General features: G+C 38.6%; 1 protein-coding gene across 26 annotated transcripts in view; it reads right to left on the bottom strand.

Annotated features, from left to right (window-relative positions):
- The window catches only part of PEX5L (peroxisomal biogenesis factor 5 like), a 244,738-nt gene that overhangs the window by 60,981 nt on the left and 157,275 nt on the right, over window positions 1–26,482 (bottom strand). For all 26 annotated transcript variants that reach the window (XM_017955669.3, XM_017955672.3, XM_017955673.3 and 23 more), the window contains 3 exons: window positions 25,074–25,197; window positions 24,063–24,159; window positions 8,527–8,622 (listed from right to left, as the gene is read on the bottom strand). In XM_017955669.3, coding sequence (XP_017811158.1) covers window positions 8,527–8,622; window positions 24,063–24,159; window positions 25,074–25,197 — 317 coding nt within the window. The remainder of the gene's footprint in view (window positions 1–8,526; window positions 8,623–24,062; window positions 24,160–25,073; window positions 25,198–26,482) is intronic.

Genomic DNA, 26,482 nt, shown 5'->3' with positions numbered 1-26,482 from the left:
AGAAAGCAAAAGAAAATTTGAGGAGGTGCTAGAGATGGATAATCTTCTTGCTAGGAGGATTCCCAAGTTAGCAGTATCTTATATAATCCTATATTAATAAAAGCAGCTCAAGAATGGTCTCCAATTTTGTTCAATCACTTAGCATTTCTGAGATGCCTATCAGACCTATAGTATATACACTGGGAATAGTTTCAGGTAAAAACAAAATTTCTATATGGAAAGCATTTTTGAGTTTACGTCACTGAAGTTGGGTTTAGCTGTTGTGTTGTTTTGAATAATATGTCATTTGTTAAAGTTAAAGAGAAATAAAGAAAGTCACTGTCAGCCTGTTTGGGCTGGTATAACAAAAATTCCATAAACTGGGTGGCTTACAAACAGCAAACATTTATTTCTCACAGTTCTGGAGGCTGAGAAGTCCAAGATCAAGGAGCTAGCAGATGAGGTGTCTGGTGAGGGCCTGGTCTTCATTGCAAGTGCTTTCTTGCTCTATCCTTACATGTTTGTAGCATAAACAAGCTCCCTCGGATCTCTTATAAGGGCATTTTCCACCCTCATGACCTAGTAACTTCCCAAATGCCCCATCTCTTCATACCATCTCATTGGGAATTAGGCTTCAACCTATGATTGTTAGAGGGACACAGCATTCATCCCACAGCAATCATCTGGATTTCTAGAACAAGGAATTACTGGTTAGCAGTAAACTTTTTCACTGCCCATGTTCTTATAACAGTAATTACCAATTCACTATGATTTTTCATAAAATGCTGTTGGAGGCAATGTTAGCTTGAAGCCTGATGAGAGGCTATCTTGAGGGTTGTGTCCTCTGCAATAGGACATATAAATGGAAGGTTAGAAAGCTGCTTTCAGTGAAGATTGTCATGAAGAGAGGTCTGGGAGCTTTGCAGAAGAAAAGGCAAAAGTTCCCAACCAGATCCTTGGTGAAGGGCTGAATGTCCCCTAAGGAACATGGACTGTCACAAAAAAGGTTTTCATTCATTCTCCTTTGGGGATCAGAGAGGACAAGCTTAGAACCAGCTAGATAGTAGGGGAATAGTTTGAAAAATTCCCATCCAGAATGAATGAATCCATGGTTCCTGTGCTACAAGGGTAATCTTCCAATCTGGGGAGTATTAAATGGTGTTAGGAATGGAGATGAGGAAGAGAGTAGTGGAATGGGATGAGGCTGGGGACTGTGAGGAGTAGTTATTGAATGCTGCTTAACAAATCACCCTATACTTAGCAACTTCAAGCAACACACGTTTACTATGTCACACTGTTTCTGAGGGTTAGGAATTAGGGAGTAGCTTAGCTGGATGGCCTGACCTGCGGTCTCTCATGAAGGTGGTATTAAGCTGCTGACTGGGCCTGCAGTCATCCCAAGGCAGGGTCTGTAGAATCCATTCACAAGATAGCTCCTTCATGTGGTATGGACAGAAGACCTCATGTGGGCTGCATGATGTGGTAGCTGGGTTTACCCCAGAGTAAATGATTGAGAGGAAGAGCAGGGAGGAGACCATAATATATACAATGACCTAATCTTAAAAGTCACACACCATGACTTCCACGTTATTCTATTTGTGAGAAGTGAGTCACTAAGTCCAGCCCACACTCAAGAGGAAGAGAATTAAGCTCCCATAGTTTGAAGGGAGTATCAAATAATTTGTGGACATCTTAAACTATCACAAGTAAGATTTCATGTAAAGCTAAAGAAAAGAGAAGTGGGAGATGAGAAGAGTCAGAGCTCTAGAATTTAAAGGTCTTAGTAGAATTTAATAGTCTCAATTAATTTGCCAGAAGGATGTAAGGATATGCTTCCTGTTCTTGCCTCTGATGACTGAACTGTACTCTCCTTTGTCCATACATCCTCATTTTTTCTCATTTACATATTTTATTATTCTTTAAAACAATTTGCCTATAAGAATACCTCCTCAGGGTTAAAGCAGAGCTGTGAAAACATTGCTTAAAAGGCATAAAACAAGCATTATAATAATATTAGAGCTAGGCAAAACGTGATTTTGAATCTAGGGGGAAAAGTTCATCCTTTGTTAGTCGGTCAGTAAGTTAGTCATATCTTAAGCACTCACTAGTGAAGAGATGTTTAGATGAAATAGATGCATTAAAATAATAAATTGTTAATTTGTTCATTTATTTATCCAGCAAAAATTTGCACCACACTCCATGGTAGGTGCTGGGAACATAAAGAGGGATGAATAAAGAAGGAAGTCACAGTCTGGTATGGGAGAGATGGACATAAAACCCATAATAACTATATCACATGATAAGCTATACTTGAGTGATCACCTGGTTTGTATTTATCTGTGATTCTTCACCTTAATTACTCCTTAAGGACAGAACTGATTTTATTCAATTCTCTATTGCTAGCACCCAGCACAGTACCTGGCCCACAGAAGGAGCTTAGGCATGTCTGATGAATGTGTTGCTAAATCCAGTGTATTCTAAAGGTTGCAGTACTTAGAGAGACTAACTAGCTAAACACAATACCAGATGCTGGCTGGCTCTGTTTCCCTTCCTGCTAACGGTAATGAAGGAGGTATTTTTGGCTGTGGTTGCAGGTGTGCTGACTTCTTACATGACCTTCTCTCTCCTCTGCAGATGCAGCACGGTTCTCTGTAGGAATCTCCACTCCTGGGAGGCAGCTTTGGGCCTCACCAAGCTCTGGGAGCTCCTTCGCAGTTTCTCACTCCTGTGCCTCCCTGTGCATCCTTCCTAGGGACCTAGCGGACAGTGCATTTAGGCTGCTGGCTGTAGGAAGCTCCTCTCTGTTTTGTTCAGGGAAGATGCATTTTATTTTTAAAGCCCAGAATAGGAGTATCTATCTCTTTGTCCTAAAATTACAATACTTTAGGCAGGGATAATTTTTCTTTTCTTTACTTCTTCTTCTTTTTTTTTTGGAGGGAGGGTCTCATTCTGTCATTCAGGCTGGAGTGCAGTGGCATGATCAGGGTTCACTGTAGTCTCTACATCCTGGGCTCAATGATCCTCCCACCTCAGCCTCCTGAGTATCTGGGATGACAAGTATGCGCCACCATGCCTGGCTAATTTTTCTATCCTTTTGTAGAGATGAGGTTTCACCCTGTTGCCCAGGCTGGTCTCAAACTCCTGGGCTCAAGCAATCTGCCTGCCCAGGAGTTTGAGATCAGCCTTGACAATATGGTGAAACCTCACCTCCCAAAGGACTAGGATTACACACATGAGGCACCACGCTAGACTCGATTTTTCAATACAATGCTAAGATATGGAGAGAAAGACCCTCACCCATATAAGGCTTAACTAGAACTAAGAGTTCAACATCAGCTTGAGGAATGTCAGTCTTTGCACATAAACAGGTTCCCAGGTTATTTACTACAAACAATAAATGTTCATGAGGTTTTAGTTGTCTTTTCTCCAATAGTGGATATTCTATTTTAGGGCATTTCAGCTAAAAAATTAGTTGATTTGGACATTTCCAGGTATTACTTAGTATAAGTAAAAATGAGCTCATACCATCTAAAATACAAAATATGCCCAATGTTACTGGCAAGATTGGTTGGAGCCTGCATTCTTATAAATGTGTCTCTCTGACTGACATCAAGACCAAGACAATTACAGAGGACACTGCAGCCCAGTCCCAGGCAGAAATCTGTATGCTTCAGGCAGAATTGTTTATGTCAGCTATTAAAATGGAGATACAGTTATGTTGGAAGGTTATACAGCATTTTATATACAACAATAGATAGATGAAAAAAAGTATTACCCATACAAAGTGATTAACATTAATTAATGAATGAATTTCATTCATCCATCCATTCATTCAGCAAATAGTTATTTATTTATTTATTTATTTAAGACGGAGTCTCTCTCTGTCACCCAGGCTGGAGTGCAGTGGCATGATCTCGGCTCACTGCAAGCTCCGCCTCCTGGGTTCTCGCCATTCTCCTGCCTCAGCCTCCTGAGTACCTGGGACTACAGGTACCCACCACCACGCCCGGCTAATTTTTTGTATTTTTAGTAGAGATGGGGTTTCACTGTGTTAGCCAGGATGGTCTCGATTTCCTGACCTTGTGATCCGCCTGCTTCGGCCTCCCAAAGTGCTGGGATTACAGGCGTGAGCCACCGCTCCCAGCGCAAATATTTATTGATTATTTGTAGGTACCAGACATTGTTCTAGATATTGGGGTACAGTGGTAAATAAGAGACAAGGCCCCTTTTCTCATGGAGGCTGCATTTTTAACGTAGAAAGACAGATTATAGACAGATAAATAAATAAAAACAAACAAGAAAGGACCCAATGATAAATACTAGGATGAAAAACGAAGGCCTAGGTGATGTGATGGCAATTGAGTGGTCAGGTTCAGCTTTTCTGAGGCATTGGCAATCCAGCTAAAATTTGAAAGGCAAGAAAGAACCTGTCACCTGAAGATCTGAGGAAAGAGTGTTCCATATAGACAGAAGAGAAGGTGGGGACAGTGGGCAGTAAACTTGGGTGTGGGAGAGGAACAGAGAGAAAGGCAGAAGTGAAAACACCAGGAGCTCAGTAAGGGGACTGAGAAGCAGGAGAGAGTGGAGAGGTGGCCAGGTGCCGATCATGAGGCAGGATGATGACAAAAATGGAATAGAATGTAAAATTGGAAGAACATTGGAATCAGATGATATAAAAATATAAGGCAGAGATTTTGGAAAAATTCAACTTGCTCCAGGCATGATTTTCATCTGGAGCTTACTAGTATTTAAAATTGCCTCTGATGAAGGCAATCTGCAGCGCCATTCTTTATTTGTCTTGAAATAAAGAATAAGACACTTTTAAGTCCTTTTAAGAATCTTATATCCCACTGTAGTGTCTATAACTTACAACTTTCCCTTTGATTATCAACATAATACATCTTTATGACAGAACATTTGGAAAATACAAATAAGCCAACAGAAGAAGGAAAAAACCATTCCAAATCCAGCCATCCAAGAATAACTATTGTTAACAATTGGGCACAGAATCTGCTATGGTCTGAATGTGTTCCCTCAAATTCATATGTTGAAACCTAACTCCAAAGGTGATATATTAAGAGGCAGAGCCTTTGGGAGGTGATTAGGTCATGAGGGCGGGGCTGTCATGAATGGGATTAGTGCCCTTATACAAGAGGCCTGAGGGAATTTGTTAGCCTTTTTTGCCCTTCTGCCATGTGAGGACCCAGCAAGAAGGTGCCATCTATGAGGAATGGGCCCTCAGCAGACACCAAATCTGTTGGCAATTTGATCTTGAACATTTCAGCCTCCAGAACTGTGAACAATAAATTTCTACTACTTATAAATGACCATATCTCAGGTTATTTTGTTATAGCAGCTTAAATGGACTGAGACAGACTCTCTTTATGTTCATACAATGCAGTGGTTCAGAATACAAACTGTGGAGTCTGGGTGAGAATCATTGCTTTGCAACTTGCTAAACTTGTTTTGCAATTTGCTAGTTGACTTTCAGTCTCTCTTAATTGCTTATAAAATGCCACATAACTGTCTGCAATGTCTTTAAGCCTCAGTTTTCTCATATGAAAAATGGAATAGTAATCTTACTTTCTTCATAGGACTGCTGTGATGATTAAGTGACATAAGCCATGTAATGCTCCTGATTTAGTGCCTTGCACACAATACATTCTTTAACATGTTATCTATTATGCTATTATCATTTTACAAAGTTGGGGTTATACTGTAAAACTTTCCATATATAAACTACCATTTCAATTATCACTAGACATTTTTAATAGTTACATAGTATTTTGCTACAAGGATATGATATTTAGTTAAACTCTGTTATGGGATACTTTGGCTTTTTCTAAATTTTCACTGTTTAATGAAATTCTACAGATAAAATATTGCAACTTTCATGTTACTTCTCTAGGATAAATTCTATGAAGTGGCTGGGTCAATGGGTATAAATATTTCCAAGACTCTTTTGAGGCATATTACTATGTCTTCTGCTATGAATTTAGATAATACCCTGGGTAAGAATAATGTCTGGAAGTAAATAATCTACATATGTGTGAAGTTTTGGAGGAATGATTTACCATCAGTTTAAAGTAAATACTTTATCTCTTCCTTCCCCACACATTCACACACTTTTTTCTCCACACCTGTTCACACCTTCTGGTGGGCACCATTTCCCTTCATTCCTTAGGGAAGCTTCCCAGTACTAGGCTTCCGGTTAAGCAACTCTGTTCATAGTTTTCTGATTTGCTGGGAATTCTGTACTTACCATTCTTTTTACTTGAAGACATAAACTTACAGGGTTTTAGTATATTGGGAATCCCAGTCCATCAACTTACAGGTGATATGAAACTAAAGGAGAGTGAACAAGTGGTTTGTCCAAATTGGTCCTGTGGGCCATGCTATTGTTAGACTGCTGAGTAATGCTGGATCATTTCTTTATCTTTAGAACCTAGATCAGCAGCAGCACATGTAAGCAGCCGTATGGTTTGCTGAATGAATAACTACTTAAAGTAAGCTATAGCCTCCTAGGATTTTGTAACTGGAAAGGATCATAGAGGCATGGAAACTAAGGCCTAGATAGGTTAATGAGATGTAAGTAGTTATATAATATTAGTGACAAGTTGGAATAACGACTCAGGTCCCAGTACAGACAAGGAGAAGCCAGGAGATGTGGCTTGCTGGGGTGAGATGGGCATGAAGAGAAAAGATTAATTCTGACTTGCTCCAGAGGGGGTAAAACCAAGACCAAGCAAAACTTCAAGTTGCTGGTAGGTCAATTTCAGCATAATATAAGAAACAACTTTTTGATAATTAGTACTGTCCAAAATGGAAATGGATTTTCTTGAAAAGAAGTGAGTTGCCCCTAATTGGAAGTGTTCAAATAGAAGCAGGGTAAATAATTTGTGAAGTGCTTTAATAGAAAAAAATTTTTTGGTTTGTGTGTCTGGTGGGGATAAATGACTTTTAAGGTCTCTACCAAAGCTAAGATTAAATGATTTGTGAATATGTATATATATATATCTTGATACACAGATATTCTTCCCTTGTTGATCTGTTACTTTGTAATTAAGTCTTTTGAATGTGAATTCATTATCTTTCTCATTCCAAATGAGACCAGATACATTTAAATGTCTTTACTTACCCAAGATTCCATGGGTTTAAAATAATCATTTTAGTGGTATTTCAGTGTGCTACACACAGTAGGAGTTCAAAAGATAAAATTTAAATTAGCTCTTAATTTTGGAAAACCTACATTTAAAGTAAATTGAGCTACAAGCTCCATGCATTTGAACAATTTGACTGAACTCAGCTGGTCTCAACCAAATACACCAGTTGATCACATTCAAGAGCACTAAATATTCATTAGCTTTATTTTTTAATTAAAAAAGGCTAAAATTAAAAGAAGGAATTTGGATAGATGGTATTGTGGTGAAATAAAAGTGTTCTCTTATTGGCTTTCTGAATAATAATCTGAAATTATGACTGGTAGTCTTTCCCAGAATTGAAAGAATCCTTTAAATATTAAACTGCAAATATGATTTTATTGCACTTCAAGTAAGAGGTACTGAAAGACCACCCTTTTAGTGTAATCCTTTCATGCAAATTCTAGGAAGACAAGTCACATAAATGAACCATATTCCAGAAATGCTTTCAATTTTCAAGATTTCATATCCATAATAGAAATGGAGCTTCCAACAACTTCATAAGTAAGTTCAGTGAAAAGCTCCACTCTCAAATAGCAATCTAGCAAAGCTTTGATGAGTAGCAGAGATAGCATCTGTGATACACTCTTTCTGAGTCTACCCAGGAAGGAAATGCATTAAAAAAACAGCAAAAGCTGCTTTCTGTTTATTTATGTTTTTAATTTTTTTTGTTTTTATTTTTATTTTTTACTTCTCTTTCTTCTTTTCTCCCTCTTTTCCTCCCTCTTCCCTTTTCTCTCTCTTTCTCTTTCTTATTAGAAGCCTAAATACAGAAATCAGTGTTCCAATCAGGTATTCACTTGAATTATCAACAATGTTTTGGACATTCTTAATAATAAAATTGGCTCAAGTCAAGATGGACTATTCATTAGCTAGAATATTCCAGCCATGCCCTTTTCTCGCCTACTTAGGAACATATATATCACACAGGCAGCAAGATCTTATGTTTCAGATGTTGTGCTAGATGCTAGCGAGATAAAAATACAAGGCATGAAACTTGGCCTCACCGAGGCCTAGCAAATCCATAGCATTGGTTCACCATAGAACCTGGACTAGACTCAGAGTTCTTTCTGACCCAGGACTCCTGACAGTCATTGCTAATCTATTGCTGAATTGGCGAAAGAGGTAATACATATTTGTCATCCCTGGTGGGAAATCAAATATTCTCTAGCACATTGATTATACCAGATTCTGTACCAAATGATTGTTTCATTCTGACAATCATAATCATGGCTATTTCATGTCTATAATAGAAGACCCATTTCATTCCTATCTTTCTGAAGTTTGATTTTTCAAATGCCACTCTCAGGAGCATGAAACAGAAAAAACTAATTTTAAGAACAGTTACCTCCACTGCTGCTTTTGCCCTTTCAAACTCTTCTTCTAAGGAGTGGTTTCTAGAAAGTAATGCACTTCCCCAGCGATGTTCTTTGGTCAGTCGAGCCTGAAATCAATCATACATATAGTGTTATAATATTAGAATCACATGATATTATAGAAATGTACAGGTACTTTTCCTTTTCCCATTTCACTTCTCTAGAGTTCAAGAATCATCTGTGATTGATGACATTTTTGGAGTACTGTGCTGGTATGATGTTGCCTAAACTGAGATGCTGTCAAAATGTGTGTGAGCATGCACGTGTGATTCTTCCAACAGTGGGTCTCAGCCCTGGACATACTAAAACCACTCCTCAGGCCTCATCTCCCAAAGATCTTATTTTAATTGGTCTTGATTCCAGGCCCTGATATTTTAGTTAACCTCTCCAAGTGATTCTGATACACAGCTAGGATGCGCAATCTCCATTAGAAGTCTAGCTTTCAGCTTGTAAGGAAGATCAGCCTCTGGTTAAAAACATAAAAGCTGCAGAAATGAAAGTGTGGCTTCCAGGCCTTTCTCCTTATATACACAGCAGACCTTCATGCAGAATTCTCTTCCTTTTGCTTTCCCTCTGTTGGCACTGTCTTATGTCTCATTTCTCAGGATATTGCTCTCTATTAAATAATAATGAATCACTTAGATAAAATCATATCTGATAAGGCCAACTGCTTTGCCACAATTAATATGCAATGTAGTATATACACATCTTAACTTAGCTAAATGCAAATATTTTCAGAAGACCTTTCCCCAGGAGTCCACTGTAATTAAAAAAATTAAATTTTAATTTCACAATAAATGAATACTTGTTTTGAAAAAAATTAATCATGGAAAATAAGAGGTGGACCACTAGACCTTTTTCTCTGCAGTTACATAAACATTTATACACATAATGTGTATGGTAATATGTACAGTAATGTGTTTCAAAAACATATGAAACATAAAAGGCATGCCATTCTTCAATTTTTTCACTCAACAATTTACCTTGGAGAGTTTTCTTTTTTGTTTTTGCTTTTTTTTGGTCTATCTCTCTGCTCTACCAGTGGATCCATAAGGATAAGAATCTTGTTTGGTATCTTTTGTACTACCCATGCCCAGCACAGGGCCTGACAAGGGATGAGTGCCCATATATGCCTAAGGGCTGCAGGATGAGGCATGCTCTGAGACACAGCTAGGCCTTGGGGAGTAGGAGGAGAGGGGCTTGACATGAATTTCCCCGGTCCCTTTTATTATAGAGTGCAGGTGGGGTACGGAGGGTGACTTCTTGGTATGTGTTTAGATTGCTCTGTAGTAGTGACGCTCAACCCTGGCTTTCCACAGTAATTACTTGAACAGGCCTGGGCCCCAGCCCAACCAATTAAATAAGAAACTGGGGGTGGGGCTTGGATGTTTGAAAAGCTTCTCTGGTAATTCTGAAAAGCAGTCATGGTTTGAAAACGACTGTTCTACAGCAAAACTTTCCTCTTCACACAGCACTTGCCCTCCATATAGCTCAGCTGCTCTTCATTCGTTTCTCCACCATTGTTGGTCCTGAAGGGGACCCCCTCTTCTATCGTGACACGATAGTACTACCAGACACCATTCTAAGTAATTTAGGTATTACAATTTATGTTGATCTTTTGACAACTTCATGAGGTAGGTATTATCAACTCCATTTTCAAGATGATGATGTTGAGATACAGAGAGCTTAATTCGCTTGCCCAAAGTTATACAGCTAGTAAGTGGCAAGGCTGGTGCTTCAAGGCCATGCTCATAACCACTCTTCTACACTGCTTCTCCCAGGAGGCTGCGCTCACCCAGCCATGCTAAGAAGACAGAAAACACACAGAAAAGCTGCCCTTGGGGGGCCATTGCATGGGTGAGGAGTCAACAAGGAAGCCCTAAGAATACTGTGGATTGCAAGCAATAATGAAGTAATTATGACCGTAAAAAACAGTGTTAGTCTGTGTTTTGCTTTAATAAATGTGGAACATTTATTTATTAAAACATTAATTTGCTTTTCCTCCTCTTTGCTGGGAATACTTCTGTATCCTCAGTGTCTCCTAGCAGGTAGTGGGTGCTCCATAAGTAGTCAATAAATAATTGTTGAAAATACGCTGTCAGTGAATAGATGAGTGAATGAATTAAAGATATTTTCTCTCCTTAGCCCCAGGAGGTGTTCTCAATCAATGTTTTCTGTTCAATCCAGGAAGCTAAGGGGGAAGTTACAGGAGACTGAGAGAGGTCTTGTTTTTTGTCCTGGATCTGGAGTGGCAGAGGTCTGTGCTAGCAAAGTCCTATTGCCTGGGCTTTAGAAGTGGGGAATGGCAGCTCAATGCCCGAGGGGGCTGCCTAGGAAAATGCAAGGCCCACAGGCAGCACAAGGGTGAGGCGCCTACAGGGGTGCCTGTGGTCAGAAGAGGGAAGGGTGGTGGGGTACCTCTGGGCTTGCAGGAGCATCAGCGCTTCACTCTTGGGTGGGCCAGGCTCATGGGCCACCATGAACAAGTAGCCTCCCTTCTCTAGGCTCCATGAAAGCTACTACCTCCTCCTAACCTGGACACTGACACAGGGAGGGTGACGTGAAACATAAAAGTGAAGCCAACTATCATATCATCCTGGCAAGTGGGGTCTTAGAGCCAGATTTAATATCAGTAAATAAAAATAATAAGACATTTCTTGTACTCCAGGGTTGTGGCAGCCAATTTATACTCATTGCAAAAACAAAAGAACTCGTGATAGAAAAATGGATGCCCAACTTTGAAAAAGGCAAATTGAGATTGCGTGATTTCTTGATATCATATAAGAGAATTTTCTAGGTCTTCTCGATCCTTGTATTAGTTTCTTATGACTGGTGTAACAAATACAAACTACCACAAACTCATTGCCTTGAAAAGACAGAAATTTATTCTCTCAAAGTTCTAGAGACTAGAATTCCAAAATCAAGGCATTAGCAAGGCCACGCTCCCTCTGAAGGATCTAGGGGAGAATCTGCACTATGCCTCTCCCAATTCCTAGTAGCTTCAGGCATTCTTTGGCTTATGACTGCGTCACTCCATGTTGCCTCCTCTTGTCTCTCAAAACTCCATCTGCCTTACTCTTATAAGGTACATGTAGTTGCATTTAGGGCCCACTCAATTAGTTCAGGAAAGACTCCTTCTCCCAAGACCTGTAATTTAATCATGTATTTTGCTATAACTGGCCACCATTCAGCCAACTACAACCCTGATCTGACACTTTTGGGCTACAATATATCTGATGAACAAATATAAACAAATATAAAGGGGAAGATAGTTCACAATCTTTTAGGATTTAGTCGTTAGGATGTGTAACCTAGTAGAGATGTTAACTCCAATGGTGATATCTTATTGTCTTGTAGAAAGTTAGCCAATCTTGTACCTAACTAGGGAAACTCATTTTGGCATTTATTTCTCAACTGGCTATATAAAGCTCTGTTTCTTATTGTTTTGCTTTTGGAACCAACTCTACTGTCTTCCTGTTGGTTCCTTAATTAATAAAATAAACAAAAATTTCAAGTGTGGACACATGGTAAGAAATAAACTTTCTGAGAAACTGAAGAAAATGCAAATAAATGAAAAAATATCCTGTGATCATGAATTGAAAGAATTAATATTGTTAAATTTCCCAAACACTCCCTAAAGCAATCTATAGATTCAGCCCAATTCTTATCAAAATTCCCATGATGTTTTCCACATAAAGAAAAAAAATCATAAAATTCGTATAGACTCACAAGAGACCTTGAATAGCCAAAGCAATCTTGAGCAAAAAGAACAAAATTGGAGGGCTCATACTACCTGCCTTCAAAATATATTACAAAGCTATAGTGATCAAAATGGCATGATAACAGCATAAAAACAGGCATATAAACCAATGGAACAGAATAGCAAGCCCAGAAATAAACTCATGTATTTATGGTTAATTATTTTTCTGCAAAGGTGCCAGGAATACGCAATGGAGAAAGAATAGTGTCTTCAATAAATAGTTCTTGGAAAACTGGATATCTACATGCAAAACAATGAAATTAGACCCTTTTCTCACGTTATATACAAAAATCAACTCAAAATGGATTAAAGACTTAAATATAAGACCTGAAACTATGAAACTACCAGAAGAAAGCATTGGGGAAATGCTACAGGACACTGGTCTGGGCAAAGAATTTTTAAAATATGACACTAAAAACATAGGCAACAAAAGCAAAATAGGCAAGTGGGATTACATCAAACTCAAAAACTTCCACACAGCAAAGGAAACAATCAAGACGATAAAGAGACAACCCTCAGAATAGAAGAAAATATTTGCTAACTATACATCTGATGAGGGGTTAACATCTAAAATATATAAGGAACTTAAACAACTCAACAGCAAGAAAACAACTTGATTTAAAAATGGAAAAAGTACCTGAATGGACATTTCTCAAAAGAAGACATACAAATGGCCAATAGATATATGAAAAAAATGTTCAACGTTACTAATCATAGGGAAATGCAAATTAAAACCACAGTGAGATATCACCTCACACCTGTTAGTATGTCTGTTATCAAAAAGATGAAAGATAAGTGTGGAGAGGATGTGGAGAGAAAAGAACCCTTGTAAACCATTGGTGGAAATACAAATTAGTACAACCATTATGAAAAACAGGAAGAGGGTCCTCAATAAACTACAAGTAGAGCTACCACATAATCCAGCAATTCCACTACTGGGTGTATGTCTGATATGGTTTGGCTGTGTCCCCACCCAAATCTCATCTTGAATTCCCATGTGTTATGGGAGGGACCTGGTGGGAGGTAATTGAATCACGGGGGAAGGTCTTTCCCGTGCCGCTCTCATGATAGTGAATAAGTCTCATGGGATCTGATGGTATTATAAGGGGGAGTTTCCCTGCACAAGCACTTTCTTTGCCTGCTGCCATCCATGTAAGACATGACTTGCTCCTCTTTGCCTTTCACCATGATTGTGAGGCCTCTCCAGCCACGTGGAACTCTAAGTCCATTAAACCTTTCTTTTGTAAATTACCCAGTCTCGGGTATGTCTTTATCAGCAGTGGGAAAATGGACTAATACAATATCCAAAGGAAATTAAATCAGTATGTCTAAGCAATATTTTAATTCCTGTGTTCATTGCAGCATTATTCACAATAGTCAAGATACAGATAATCAGTCTGTCTATCGATGGAAGGAAGAGTAAGGAAAATGTGATATATACACATGATGGAATGCTATTCAGCCTTATACAAGAAAGAAAAACTCATTTGTGACAACGTGAATGAACCTAGAGGACAGTATGTTAAATGAAATATGCCAAGCACAGAAAGACAAGTACCATGTGATCTCACTTACACGTGGAATCGAAAAAACTTGAACTCATAGAAGCAGAGTAGAATGGTGGTTACCAGGGGCTGGAGGTGAAGGTTGAGGGGTTTTTGGCCAAAGGATATAAAATTTCAGTTAGATAGGAGGAAAAAGTTCAAGAGATCTATGGCACATTATGGTAACTATCTTTAATAACAGTGTATTATATTTTTGAAACTCGGTAAGAGAGTAGATTTTAAGTATTCTCACCATAAAAAAAGTACGTGAGCGAATGCATATGTTAATTAGCTCAACTGAGCCATTTTACAAAGTATATATATTTCAAAACATCATGTGTTACGTGATAAATGTATAAAATTATAATTTGTCAGTAAAAAATAAATTAATAAAAAAGAAAAAATCTTTGTGCATTTGTATAATGCCATGAATGACCAATGAATGGCAGCAGAAGAAAGTGAAAGCACTAATATTTTTGTCCCAAGGCAAGTCCTTTTCTTAGCAGGCACTTCTCACCAGTAAGATACAACCTGACTTTCCTGTGAAGCCTGACCTAACAGGACTCCATTACCATCCCTGGCTTCCTTCCTTCAACAGTGTTTCATGCACCAGCTGCACCGCACATCACAGGATGCAAAGGGCACTGGAAGAAGAGAAAAATCTCTCCGAATTCTAGGCTTACAGTTCATCTTCTCTTTACTACTTAAAACAACAAGTGCAAACAGAATCTTACTGTGTAAATGGAATTTTATTTTCATAGTACAATTACTGTTTAGAGAAGTGTTATTTTCCACATTTTTAGGAAGGCCTTAGATTATCATTAAGACGAGTGTTATCTATGTCACATTTTGAAACCATTTCTTTTGCCCAAGGAAGTATAAGATAAATGCCATCAAAGATCAGTAGACACTGAAGGTACACAGAGGCAGTTTTCAAACTGTGATTAGTATGCTGCTAAGATCCTGAAACTTTTCTGCCACTTAGCAGTGTGCTCAGACATACTGGTTCAGGATTGAGAATGAAATACAGATTATAACATACGGTAAAGATCAGCCTTCTTTTCAATGCAAACTTTTTTAAAAAATTTAATCATAGGCAAAAGCTGTGGGAAGATATATATATACACATATATATATACACACACACATATATAAAAGTAATGCTTATAAACTGGTTATATTGCTTAGCACTTACATAAAGGTATGGTAAACAAAACAACTACACATTACACTCATAAATTTGAGTTGCAGTTGTTTTGACAGCACAGTGATTTCCAAACCTTTGTGGGCATCAGAATCACTGGAAGGCCTTGTTAAAATGCAGATTGCTAGGCCCCACTCCGAGGGACTCTGATTCAGTAGGTGTGAGGTAAGGCCCAGAATCTGCATGTCTAACAAGTTCTCAGGTGATATTGATAGTGCTAGGCTAGGGAACTACACAGAAAACCTCTGATCTAGATATTGGCATTATGTGTATATAGTTCACAAATGTACTCTAATGTAGGCATTTCTTTTCTCCTTTACATGATTTTGAAAAATACTCCACAGCTCTAGCAAGCTCCTGGAAACACCTTGGGTTTACAAATGGCATTTTAATTGGTTTAACCTAATTGGATTGTAGGATATTACACTCTCCAAAGAAGATGGCTGATTGTTCTGAATGATAAGCACTAGGTAAAGAAAGAGAAGAAAGAATTTTAAAAAAATTTAAAGGAATGCTGTGTTTTATTTTCTTTATTCAAAATTATGATTGTGATCAAAATTATAATTTGAAAATTACTATATTTGTGGCTGTGGTTGTTCTAGCACAGTGTTGGCTAACCACAATGACCATTGTTAATAGCTTCTCATACAATTGCCTTTATATTATTGCTGGAGGAGAAAAAGGAATCTGTTTAACTGTAGAAAAGAAAAATATAACAACTAGCAGACCTTGAGTGACAGAATAACATGGTCATTAAAAGCATACGCTGGAGTCAGACTGCCTGAGGCCAAATCCTGGTTTACCATTTACTACTACCTGGTGACCTTGGACAAATTACTTAAACTATTTTCATCTGCAAAGTGTACGTTCGCATGTTGAGTCCCTATAAGGACTGATTACAACAATTCATGTAAATACACCATACATAGGACATTGAACGTGCTCAATACAACTTTGCTTTCATTATTATCTTTCTGGTTAGTGCCTATCAGGTGTGACTTTTAGAGTACTTTTGTTTAGTGGTTGGCGGAGACTAGTTGGAGTCTTACACTAGAATAGATCATTTAAACACTTTCCTCGTTGAAATACTCAGGATTTTTTTTTTTCCTTAAACACTCAACAAACATTTGTCATTGAAAGTACACGCGGCCGGGCGCGGTGGCTCACGCCTGTAATCCCAACACTTTGGGAGGCCGAGGGGGGCAAATTGCCTGAGCTCAGGAGTTTGAAACCAGCCTGGGCAACATGGCAAAACCCTGTCTCTACTAAAAATACAAAAAATCAGCCAGGCGTGGTGGCTGGCGCCCGTAATCCCAGCTACTCAGGAGGCTGACGCAGGAGAATTGCTTGAACACGGGAGGCAGATGTTGCAATGAGTCGAGATCGAGCCACTGCCCTCCAGCCTGGGCGACAGAGCAAGACTCTGTCTCAAAAAAAAAAAAAAAAAAAAAGAAAAGAAAAGAAAATACACACAAAAAACTGTCCCTTGTATGTAAAGGAGCCAATTCCTACAGCGTTTACAAGGCATGGCAGCGTATAGTCCTCATCTCCCTTTAACTATGAAATTCTATGTTGCAGAACATTGAGGCAAATAAGTGATGATTTGTGAACAGTCTATTATTGGGCAAAACTAAAAACTATTATTGAAACTAGTTTTAAAAATGATCCAGAATAAAATTTTGGGTATTTTTTTTCCTGCCATTTAATTAACTTCAGCTGCTACTTCCACATTGTTAAATTTGATTAGTTGTTTTCCTTTTTTGTTAGGATCCCTTATCTTTCCACTTCCACAAATATTTGAGAATGTACTGTGTACAGATTTCCTACTGTGCTGGAAGTGGTCTTTCAGATTTCCTTCCTACCTGTCTGCCTTCTTTCTTTCTTCCTTACTTCCATCTTTGTTTCATTGCCTCCTCATTAATCACCCACTGTGTGTGGCCTGGAGAGAAAAAGCCATGTTGAAGTGGCTCCTGTGCTGTATTCCAGCAAGCAAAATTATTAATATTGATAGTGTATCTAATGGTTTTTGTTAGACACAAAGATCTCAGCTTTAGTGTAACTCATCTTTCCAACTTTTTCCTTGCCTTGTGGAGAGTAGACATTCAAGCACATTTGTTGAACTGAAATGGAATGAAACGGAAGCCATCAATACTTCTAAAAGTAAGGGCTTGAGAATCATTTTGGGAGAGGAAGGCAGAAAATTGTGTATGGCCTGAAATCAGATGACAATCCTAATTTGTTTTACAAAGATTCTGGAATAAAGTGATACACATTCTTTAAAATTGCTTAACTCATATCAACCTTGTAAAAGTAAGGAATAATCAGAGTTTGCAATGAGAAGGGAAATTGTGAATTATCTCTGGTGGGTAAGCAGGATGTGGATGATAGGAGGTGGTCTGTAGTTAAAAACAAAGACTTTATTTATTTATCTATTTTCGGAGATGAGGTTTCACCATGTTGCCCAGGCTGGTCTTGAACTCCTGAGCTCAAGGATCTGCCTGCCTCCGCCTCCCAAAGTGCCAAGATTATGGGCATGATTCACCGTGCCCAGCCCAATAACAAAGGCTTTAGGAGCTAATGGATTGATTTGAATCCTGGATCCTCTCCTCTTTAGCTGTGTCACCTGGGGAAAATTTCGCTCTCTAAGATGTATTTTTCTTCTGTGAAATGAGGATTATATTACTCCCAAAGTTATTATAAGAATTCCAAATAATATATAAAAATATAATCTCATATTACACCTAAGAAGTAGGTATGTGATAAATAACAGCTACTAACATACATTTCCTTTTACATTACTCCTTTAGAAACTTAGAAAACATACCTGCACTTAAGGTTTAAATTGCTCTGGTTTGGGATTGAAGGAAATCAAAATGTTTTACTCCAAAATATATTTCTTTGACATAATCTGAAGTGGCCCTGCAAAGCTGTCTTTTGTTGGGGAAATTCGCATCTGTAGATCTGTAGAGAATCTGTATTAATGCAACCAGCACTTCCTTTGCCCAGATCTAGGAAAGATTAACTGAGAGTGACACCTTTAAAGGACTGAAAGGAAACATTTACCAGCTATCCTCTCTGAGACTCCTACCTGCCAGAGGTTTCATCTATATAATAAGGCCTCCTTTGTTAGCCAAGCCTCTTCCTTTCTCCCTCCCATAACCTGTCCTACAACCAAAACCTGCTTTTGGCCATGCTATGAGCCCATATTCTCTCTGCAACCTCAAGATGGTATATAAGCTTCTGTACCTCAATGGGGGGCTGAGTCTTCGTTTTGAGGGCTCCTGTGTATACATATTAAGAATATTTGTATGCCTTTTCTCCTATTAATCAATCTGCCTCATGTCAGTGATTTTTCAGTGAACCTTTGGGGACCAAGGGCTTTGGCCCCCTCAGGATATTGCCAAAATTTAAATTGTTCTGGTTTGGAATTAAGACTACATGAATGGAAGCATTTGCTGTGCCAAAGTCAGCAAAATCAGTGAGTTACAAAATTGTGACTTGGCACTTGGAGAGCTGGCTGCTGCACAGCCCAGTAAAATCTAACTGAGGTCTGTAAGAGCCTGTCTTGGAGTTACCCTTCCAAGTGTCCAAATCCAAAAAGGCCTCCAGCAGAAGCTGAATTATTTTTCTTTTGCCTCACTAATCACTATCTTAACCTATTTGTGGAGAAAGGTAATTTTATATTACATTCTGTGTTTTTCTTAATTCTTCAAGTATTTTCTAATTTTTCGGGATATATGAATTTTAAAAACAATTAACTCCAGGGAATATTAGTTACACAGTTTGGGTAAGTGGCAGGAAACTTTACTCTTAAAAATACAGAGATTATATAATGTATTATAATCTCCAATCACCCTGATTAGTGTATTTTTGGGGCTCAGAAAAATGGTACCCTAAAACATGGTACTTGGACATGCCAGGTACTTTGAGCTAAAGAGGCAGCCTCAGAACCAAAGTGTCTCTGACCTTCTCCCATTCCCCTGTCCCTTGCCCCTCTGCCTCCCCTGAAGCACAGGTAGGGACTTTCTCTGAAATTTCCAGAAGAAATGCAATCTCATCGGAGAAGATTAACTCCCAGGAAGGAACACTAGAGTTGACACCGCACCAACTCCGTTAAAGATCCTGAAACTTTTCTGCAATTTAGCAGTGTGCCCAGACTTGCTGGTTTAAGATTGAGAATGAAATATGGATTATAACACATGGTAAAGATCAGCCTTCCCAATATGGCTTTTGTTATATATAGACATTTATATAAATCAACTTCTTACATATTTTAAGTTCAGCCTAAAGATTTCTCTGTACATAGTGAGCTATAACCTAAATGGAAATGTAAACAGACTGTGTAACCTACTGTTGTGCAAATCATGTAGTTTTGGCTCATCGAAGGGCACTCAGATGAACCTTACCCCAGGCTGAAACTGCCCCCACAGGGTTGACAAGAATTGCATACCAGATTCTGGACAGAAATATGGTGACAATTAAGCATTAATAAGGCTGCACTTTGTCTCATTTCCTTGTGGCTAAAAGTCACATAGCAGTAGATACAGACCATTTATATTCTCATTGTTCCTACAGACAAGATCTCTGACATTCACATCACAGGGCTTTTGTTTAAGGATCATTAAGATGTTTTTCAGACCCTGAATTCCAGCAACCAGTTTGAAGACCCCCCACAGAGGAATGGGATCAGCATGAGAACACAGCTTCTTCATGTCTCTGTCCAATAGCTTCACCCTGCACTCTTCAACCAGTTAATGATCTCCACACTTCTGCCCACTCCAAGACCCTTAAAACCCCTAGCCCCAAACTCCTCGGGGAGATGGATTTGAGGTTTCCTCCCATCTCCTTGTTTTGTGACACGATGATCAAACCTCTTTCTCTGTTGCAACTTGGTGTCTTGGCTAACTGACTTGCATTGGGTGATGAACCTGTTACAGTTACAAGGCTATTGTCTGTTCTTCAGGCCCCTTCATTTCCCCTAAAAATCATTTACTCTTCTTCTAAAAGTACCATCATTCCCTACTTCTCTCTCCTCTATGAAGAGGATATTTAGGCTCCAAGCATCCGGCCCTTCTCTGAGTTTCATACTTTGTGTGACTCTCTGCATGCTTCCACATCAATCTGTTGGCATGCCTTTTCTCCTGTTAATCAGTTTGTTTTGTAGACTCAAATTATCAAAACTTCCAGAGGTGGAAAGAAAGCTCCTTTTATCCCTACAGCATTCAAAACACTATTTGAAAGAGGCTAGACTATGTTTTTCCTTTTCCTTTTCCTCGTCTTATAAAGAAAATTTGAAAACATTAGTTATTCACATTGTGAGCTTCCATTTTCTTTGTGATTCTGAAATACAACTTTTAAAGGAATTTTGTAAATAGGTCTTCACCTGTCGGGTCACTGCCTTAGATAATTTATGTTGGCTTGAAAGAGAAGAAAACATCTCCTTGATTTTCCTGGGAACCATCTGAGTGATACTTTTTTTTTTTTTGGCTGAGTCTCGCTCTGTCACCCAGGCTGGAATGCAGTGGTGCAATCTTGGCTCACTGCAACCTCTGCCTCCCGGGTTCAAGCAATTTTCATGCCTCAGCCTCCTGAGTAGCTGAGACTATAGGCATGTGCCACCAGGCCTGGCTAATTTTTATATTTTTAGTAGAGACGGGTTTTCACCATGTGACGCAGGCTGGTTTTGAACTCCTGACCTCAAGTAATCCACCCACCTTGGCCTCCCAAAATGCTGGGATTACACACGTAAGCCACCACACCTGGCCCCATCTGAGTTATACTTTTAAGGTGAATTTTTATACCACCTTCATGATTTTATCTGTATAAATAGTTCATATATTAAAAGACAATATATTGTTATGCTTCTAACAGTACATAAATCAACTCTTTACGTATTTTAAGTTCAACCTAAAGATTTCTCTGTACGCAGTGAACCATAACCTAAATGGAGGTGTAAACAAACTGTAACCTACTCCTGTGCCAATCACACAGTTTTGGCTGATCAAAGGGGGGCAATTGTTCAAACCGTGTTCAAATAAGGCAAATGCCAAGCTGCAACCAATACAGCTGTTTCTGTTCCTCATTTTAGTTTTCTGGACATCACTTTCCTTTTACTTTCTGTAAATCTTCCTTCCTGTAGCTTCACTGGAGTCTTTCTGAGCCTACTCTGGCTCAGGAGGCTGCTTGACTCGTGAATTGTTCTTTGCTTAGTTACTCTGTTAAATTTAATTTGGCTAAGGTTTTTCTTTTCTTTCTTTTTTTGAGACAGGGTCTTCCTCTGTCTCCCAGGCTGGAGTGCAGTGGCTCAGTCTGAGCTCACTGTAGCCTCTGCCTCCCAGGCACGGTCATCCTCCTACCTCAGCCTCTTGAGGAGCTGGGGCTACAGGCTTGTGCTATCATGCCCGGCTAATTTTTGTGTTTTTTATAGAGACAGGGTTTTGTTATGTATTCCAGGCTGATCTCAAACTCCTGGGTTCAAGTGATCTACCTGCCTTGGCCTACCAAAGTGCTGGGATTACAGGCGTGAGTCACTGTGCAGAGTGAGATTTTTCTTTTAACATATTTTTGTTTTTATTACAAGTAGATTGATCAGGTTATTCTCCTGCTGTCTGAGTGACTTGCTGTTTCAGATCTATTAAGTCCCAAATTCATGAAATCTTCCTAATTTAACCGTAGGCTGAAATTAAAACTAGGAGATTATGAATTTCCTTAGTCTAGGCAAATCTACATAAGTAAACATGCAATGTCTTTTAAAAAACAAATAAAGTGTAAGTTATTTACTAATAATTGATAACTCTCTAAAAGGATTCATTAAGATTTGTCCAGATAGAAAACTCTCATGTGCATTTTAAACTATGTTTAGGAGACAATATCGTCTTGAGAAAATTTTCTAAAGTACTTTGACTTTGTTTAAAGTAAGGTGTACTGATGGGTAAGAGGAAGGACAATTTGGTGGGATGAAATCAGACAACGAGGAGGAGAGTAGCAGTCATTGGAATAATAAGATAAATGTATCCTGGGTCTCTATGGCAACCAGGGACACCAGCTGATTTTCCACCTCAGCTCCTTGTAGAACAGCCTACCTGTGCCAAGTCTCACCGGCTTTAGAACAAACGTTTTATTGCTACATTAAATTGTTCCAAGAATTCCAGTTTATGAAACAGTACCGATCACTTTAGCTGAGCCTATGTCTCTACTGTACTTATCAAGAAATGTTTTTCTGATATAGTAAATACTATACATTTTCTTTTAAAAAATAAATACATTTAGAGTGAGCACAAAGGAAAAAACTACCTTTTCATGCTACGTTTACAATTCATTGACGTTTGCAGGGCTATTTGTTCAGGAAGTCAGTGGACTTGTTTTCCAGCTAAGATCTGGGAGCAGTAATGGTCCTCCCTTGTGGAGGCTCAGGTGTTTGTAGGGGGCGCTGCTGGTGGCTTAGAAAAGTTGCCAGAGGCCTTCTATTTGCTGAAGATTTCCTCTGTGTCCTCCCTCTCTCTGCCACTTACTAATTGTGGGTCCACAGACAAGTTTCTTCAGCTCATTGTATCTTAGTTTCACTGTCTATAAAATTGAACTTATCTGATCCAGTTATTTAACAGAAAAAAAAAAAAACGAGTTAATATGTAAGAAGTCCTTATCATAGCACTCAAGAATATCTGCTATTATTATAATTATCTCTTTATTTCAACTCAGATAGTATATTTCCTCTTTTGGTTTCAACATCTAGTAAGCTCAAGAAAATTTCTGTTGCTTATTTTATTACGCTTATTTTGTTTAAACACTGAGTCTCATCTCAACTGGATTGTAGAATGCATGAACTTGGACGCACACACCTTATGATACCTTTGTGGTTTTAGATCAAGGCCTTTAAAAGTGTTCAAGGGAATGAAAAGATTGAGAATGACTTTGGCTTTCTTAGAATCATAGGAGATACGTCTTTTTTTTTTTTTTTTTTTTTTTGAGATGGAGTCTTGCTCTGTCGCCCAGGCTGGAGTGCAGTGGCATGGTCTTGGCTCACTGCAAGCTCCGCCTCCTGGGTTCACGCCATTCTCCTGCCTCAGCCTCCCGAGTAGCTGGGGCTACAGGGGCCCGCCACCACGCCTGGCTAATTTTTTGTATTTTTAGTAGAGACAGGGTTTCACTGTGTTAGCCAGGATGGTCTTGATCTCCTGACCTCATGATCGGCCCACCTTGGCCTCCCAAAGTGCTGGAATTACAGGCGTGAGCCACCGTGCCCGGCCGAGATATCGTCTTAATCATAGGAGATAACTAGTTACAAAACAGCCAGTTAAACTGAACTTAAGGTTCAAGTAATGGACAGACAGACCTGGTTCACACCCTACTTCCACCAGTGAATTAGTTGAGTGTCCCAGGAAAATGTGTTTGACGTCACTGAGACTAAAGAGTATCTTTAAAGTGAGGTTAATAATAATTCGCAGGATTATTTGAGTATTATATATAACACTTAAAAAACATATGTAAAGTCCCTGATACTTAATGGCACTCACAAATAGTAGCTCTTATTATCATCATCATGACTCCTAATACTATAATAATATATTTCTCAGTATGACATTTATTTTAATATGACAGTCAGGGTACCAATGTGTAGTACATTCCACAGGGCATAGATGTGAATGAACACTCAAGATGTAATTTCCTCTCCATTGAGTTCTGTTATGTAAACAGTGCTAATAATAGAGTAGAACAGATTTTGTATTACAAAATAATAGAACAGTAAATGATAGAACAAGGAAAAAGTGCTAAGTACACAGTGAATTCATTAACACATTTTCCAGCCAAATGTGTAGATATACATATATATACCTATATTTCAGCTATTTTAAGCATTGAGATAGCTACTGAATGAAACAGCACATGAAACGCAATGTGTAAAATATACTTCAAACTTCTTGTACAAAATGAAAATAAAACATTTATGCTGTATGTTATATACAGGAAAAGATGTGTTCACTGAATAATCAGTTTTATTACCTGAGTTGGAGCCACTAATTCCAACTCTGAAGCCGACTCAGAGTTGAGGGCGCTTTTTCCACCACTCAGTTCTGGTTGAGATCTGTGCTCTGAGGACCTATAAGGGATGCATTAAGGAAATTAAATGTACATCTAGAAACAAAATTAAGCTATAAATCCAGTCAAGAAACCGAGTTAATTTGGATCATTGAAAGCCATGATGTCAAAGCTCTCATCAAAATTCTGATGATAAAGATAAGTTTCATGTATTTCTATTATAATGGCCACTTTCAGAATGTAAGAGGCTACAATGTGCTAGGTGTTATTATCTTTGATTAAAAATTCAGTTCAATTATGGGTAAAAAGTCAATAAATGCAGTACCATTTTTGTTACAGAAAATTCTGTTTCATAAAAAAATTATGTTTTTTTGTTTTTGTTTTTGTTTTTGGTGGGGGGAAGAACTTCCCAACAAGTGTCTCAGGAGAGATTTTATCTTTATACAGAATTTGAAATCTCATGATAAACGGAGATGTGGGAGGGCAGTAGGAGACGGACGCTGGATACTGCCCTTTAGGAAGCTTCAAAAATATGGTACAACTCAGGTGGCCAGATTTTCTCATAAGCTTCCATGCACTGTTCTTAATTATTTGATTATCTGATAGTGGATGATTGAGCAAACCAAAAAAGCTACCTTATAACTGCAAAAATTTAACTATTATTTAATATATTGAATATTCTCATGTATATACACATATACACCTAGTTTTACTAATCAGCACAGTTACACATTCAGAACATTATTACCAATGTTGAATTACAAATCTCTCAAAACACTTATTGACTGAGTTGAATTAATTTTTAACAGTTGAGATGAAATAATTCGAATTGGTAGAAGCCACAGTAATTGGTATTGTCATATAGGGGTTACATGTGATGCCAAGTATTTGGATTGACTTAACTCATTGGCTATTTCAGTGCCACTCATAAAGTTGATAAATAAATGGCCATTTTCTGGTATCAAAATACCTTACCATAAGAGCTCTTTTGATCCAGTTCTAGATGAGCATGATTTTCTCTCTGCCATTGGATGTCCCTTGGTATTTCGATCGCCATGAAACTTAACATCGTCCCATTTTTCCAGTTGTGTTTGAATGTCTAGTAAGTACAGAGGAAGCAGGTGAGGCAGGTTGGGGGAGCATGTGGTGCAGAGAGAAAAAGAGAGCTTAATTAAGATGGAAAAATCTTATCAAGGTGAGCTTCATTCAACCAATGTCCCAAGCCCCAAGATCAACCTTTATCTTTTCAATGTTGCATAAAAATTAAAACTTGTACAGCTAAATAGAAATCTCCTATTAAGATAGATTGCATTGCTTTTACAGTTAATGCAATCAAGTTGTTTGACCTGAATTTATTTCTGAAGCTGTGTACATTCTGAATCTTGTATATGAGCCTGTGCAATCCAGTGTAGAATGTACATCTGGAGCACTACCCTGTCAGTCTCTGGCTAAAGCAGGGGTTTGGGGGCATTGCTGGCATGATTCCAGAAAGAAATTCTGTTTAAAGAGATGAGCTTCATTGTTAAAAGGAGGTGGGGATAAATCAGAACACTTTCACAGCTTTTGAATAAAGCATGTAATTTTTCACCAAAGGAGGGAATTTATAATGGGGGAGAGAGAGAAAGGAGGCAATGAGGACAGCCAAGGGAATCCTGGAACCATTTTATCCCTGTGGCTTAGTTCTTATAGATAAAAAAAATCTGGCTAGATTCTCTCTCATTACAGGTGTGTGGCTGTGAATAAACCACTGAAACAATCTCGGGGTTCAGTTTTTTAGTGTATAAAAAGATTGGGCCAGGTGGCAGGGGCTCACGCCTGTAATCCCAGCACACTGGGAGGCAGAGGCAGGTGGATCACCTGAGGTCAGGAGTTTGAGACCAGCCTGACCAACATGGTGAAACCCTTTTTCTACTAAATACAAAAAAAAAAAAAAAATGAACGGGGTGTGGTGGTGCATGTCTGTAATCCCAGCTACTTGGGAGGTTGAAGCAGGGGAATTCCTTGATCCTGGGAGGCAGAGGTTGCAGTGGGCCCAGATTGCGCCACTGCACTCCAGCCTGGGCAACAAAGCAAAACTCTGTCTGAAAAAAGAGATCAGTTTGCAGATGATGTTCTCTAAGGTCTTTTTTCCCCTTCTTTTTAAAAACTCTGGTAAAAAATGCATAATAAATTGACCATTTAAACCATATGTTAGTGTACAATTCAGTAGCATTAGTACATTCACACTGTTGTGTAACCATCACCACTATTCATCTCCAGAATTTCTCATCATTTCAAACTGAAACTCTACTCATTAAACACGAACTTTTCATTCCCCCAACAAAAACCTGGTAACTTTTATTCTACTTTCTGTCTGTATGAATTTGACTGTTGTGGGTACCTCG

This window comes from Papio anubis, chromosome 2 (assembly GCF_008728515.1).
Source record: "Papio anubis isolate 15944 chromosome 2, Panubis1.0, whole genome shotgun sequence".
Lineage (NCBI taxonomy): Eukaryota > Metazoa > Chordata > Mammalia > Primates > Cercopithecidae > Papio > Papio anubis.
This window is presented reverse-complemented; position numbering and strand designations above follow the sequence as displayed.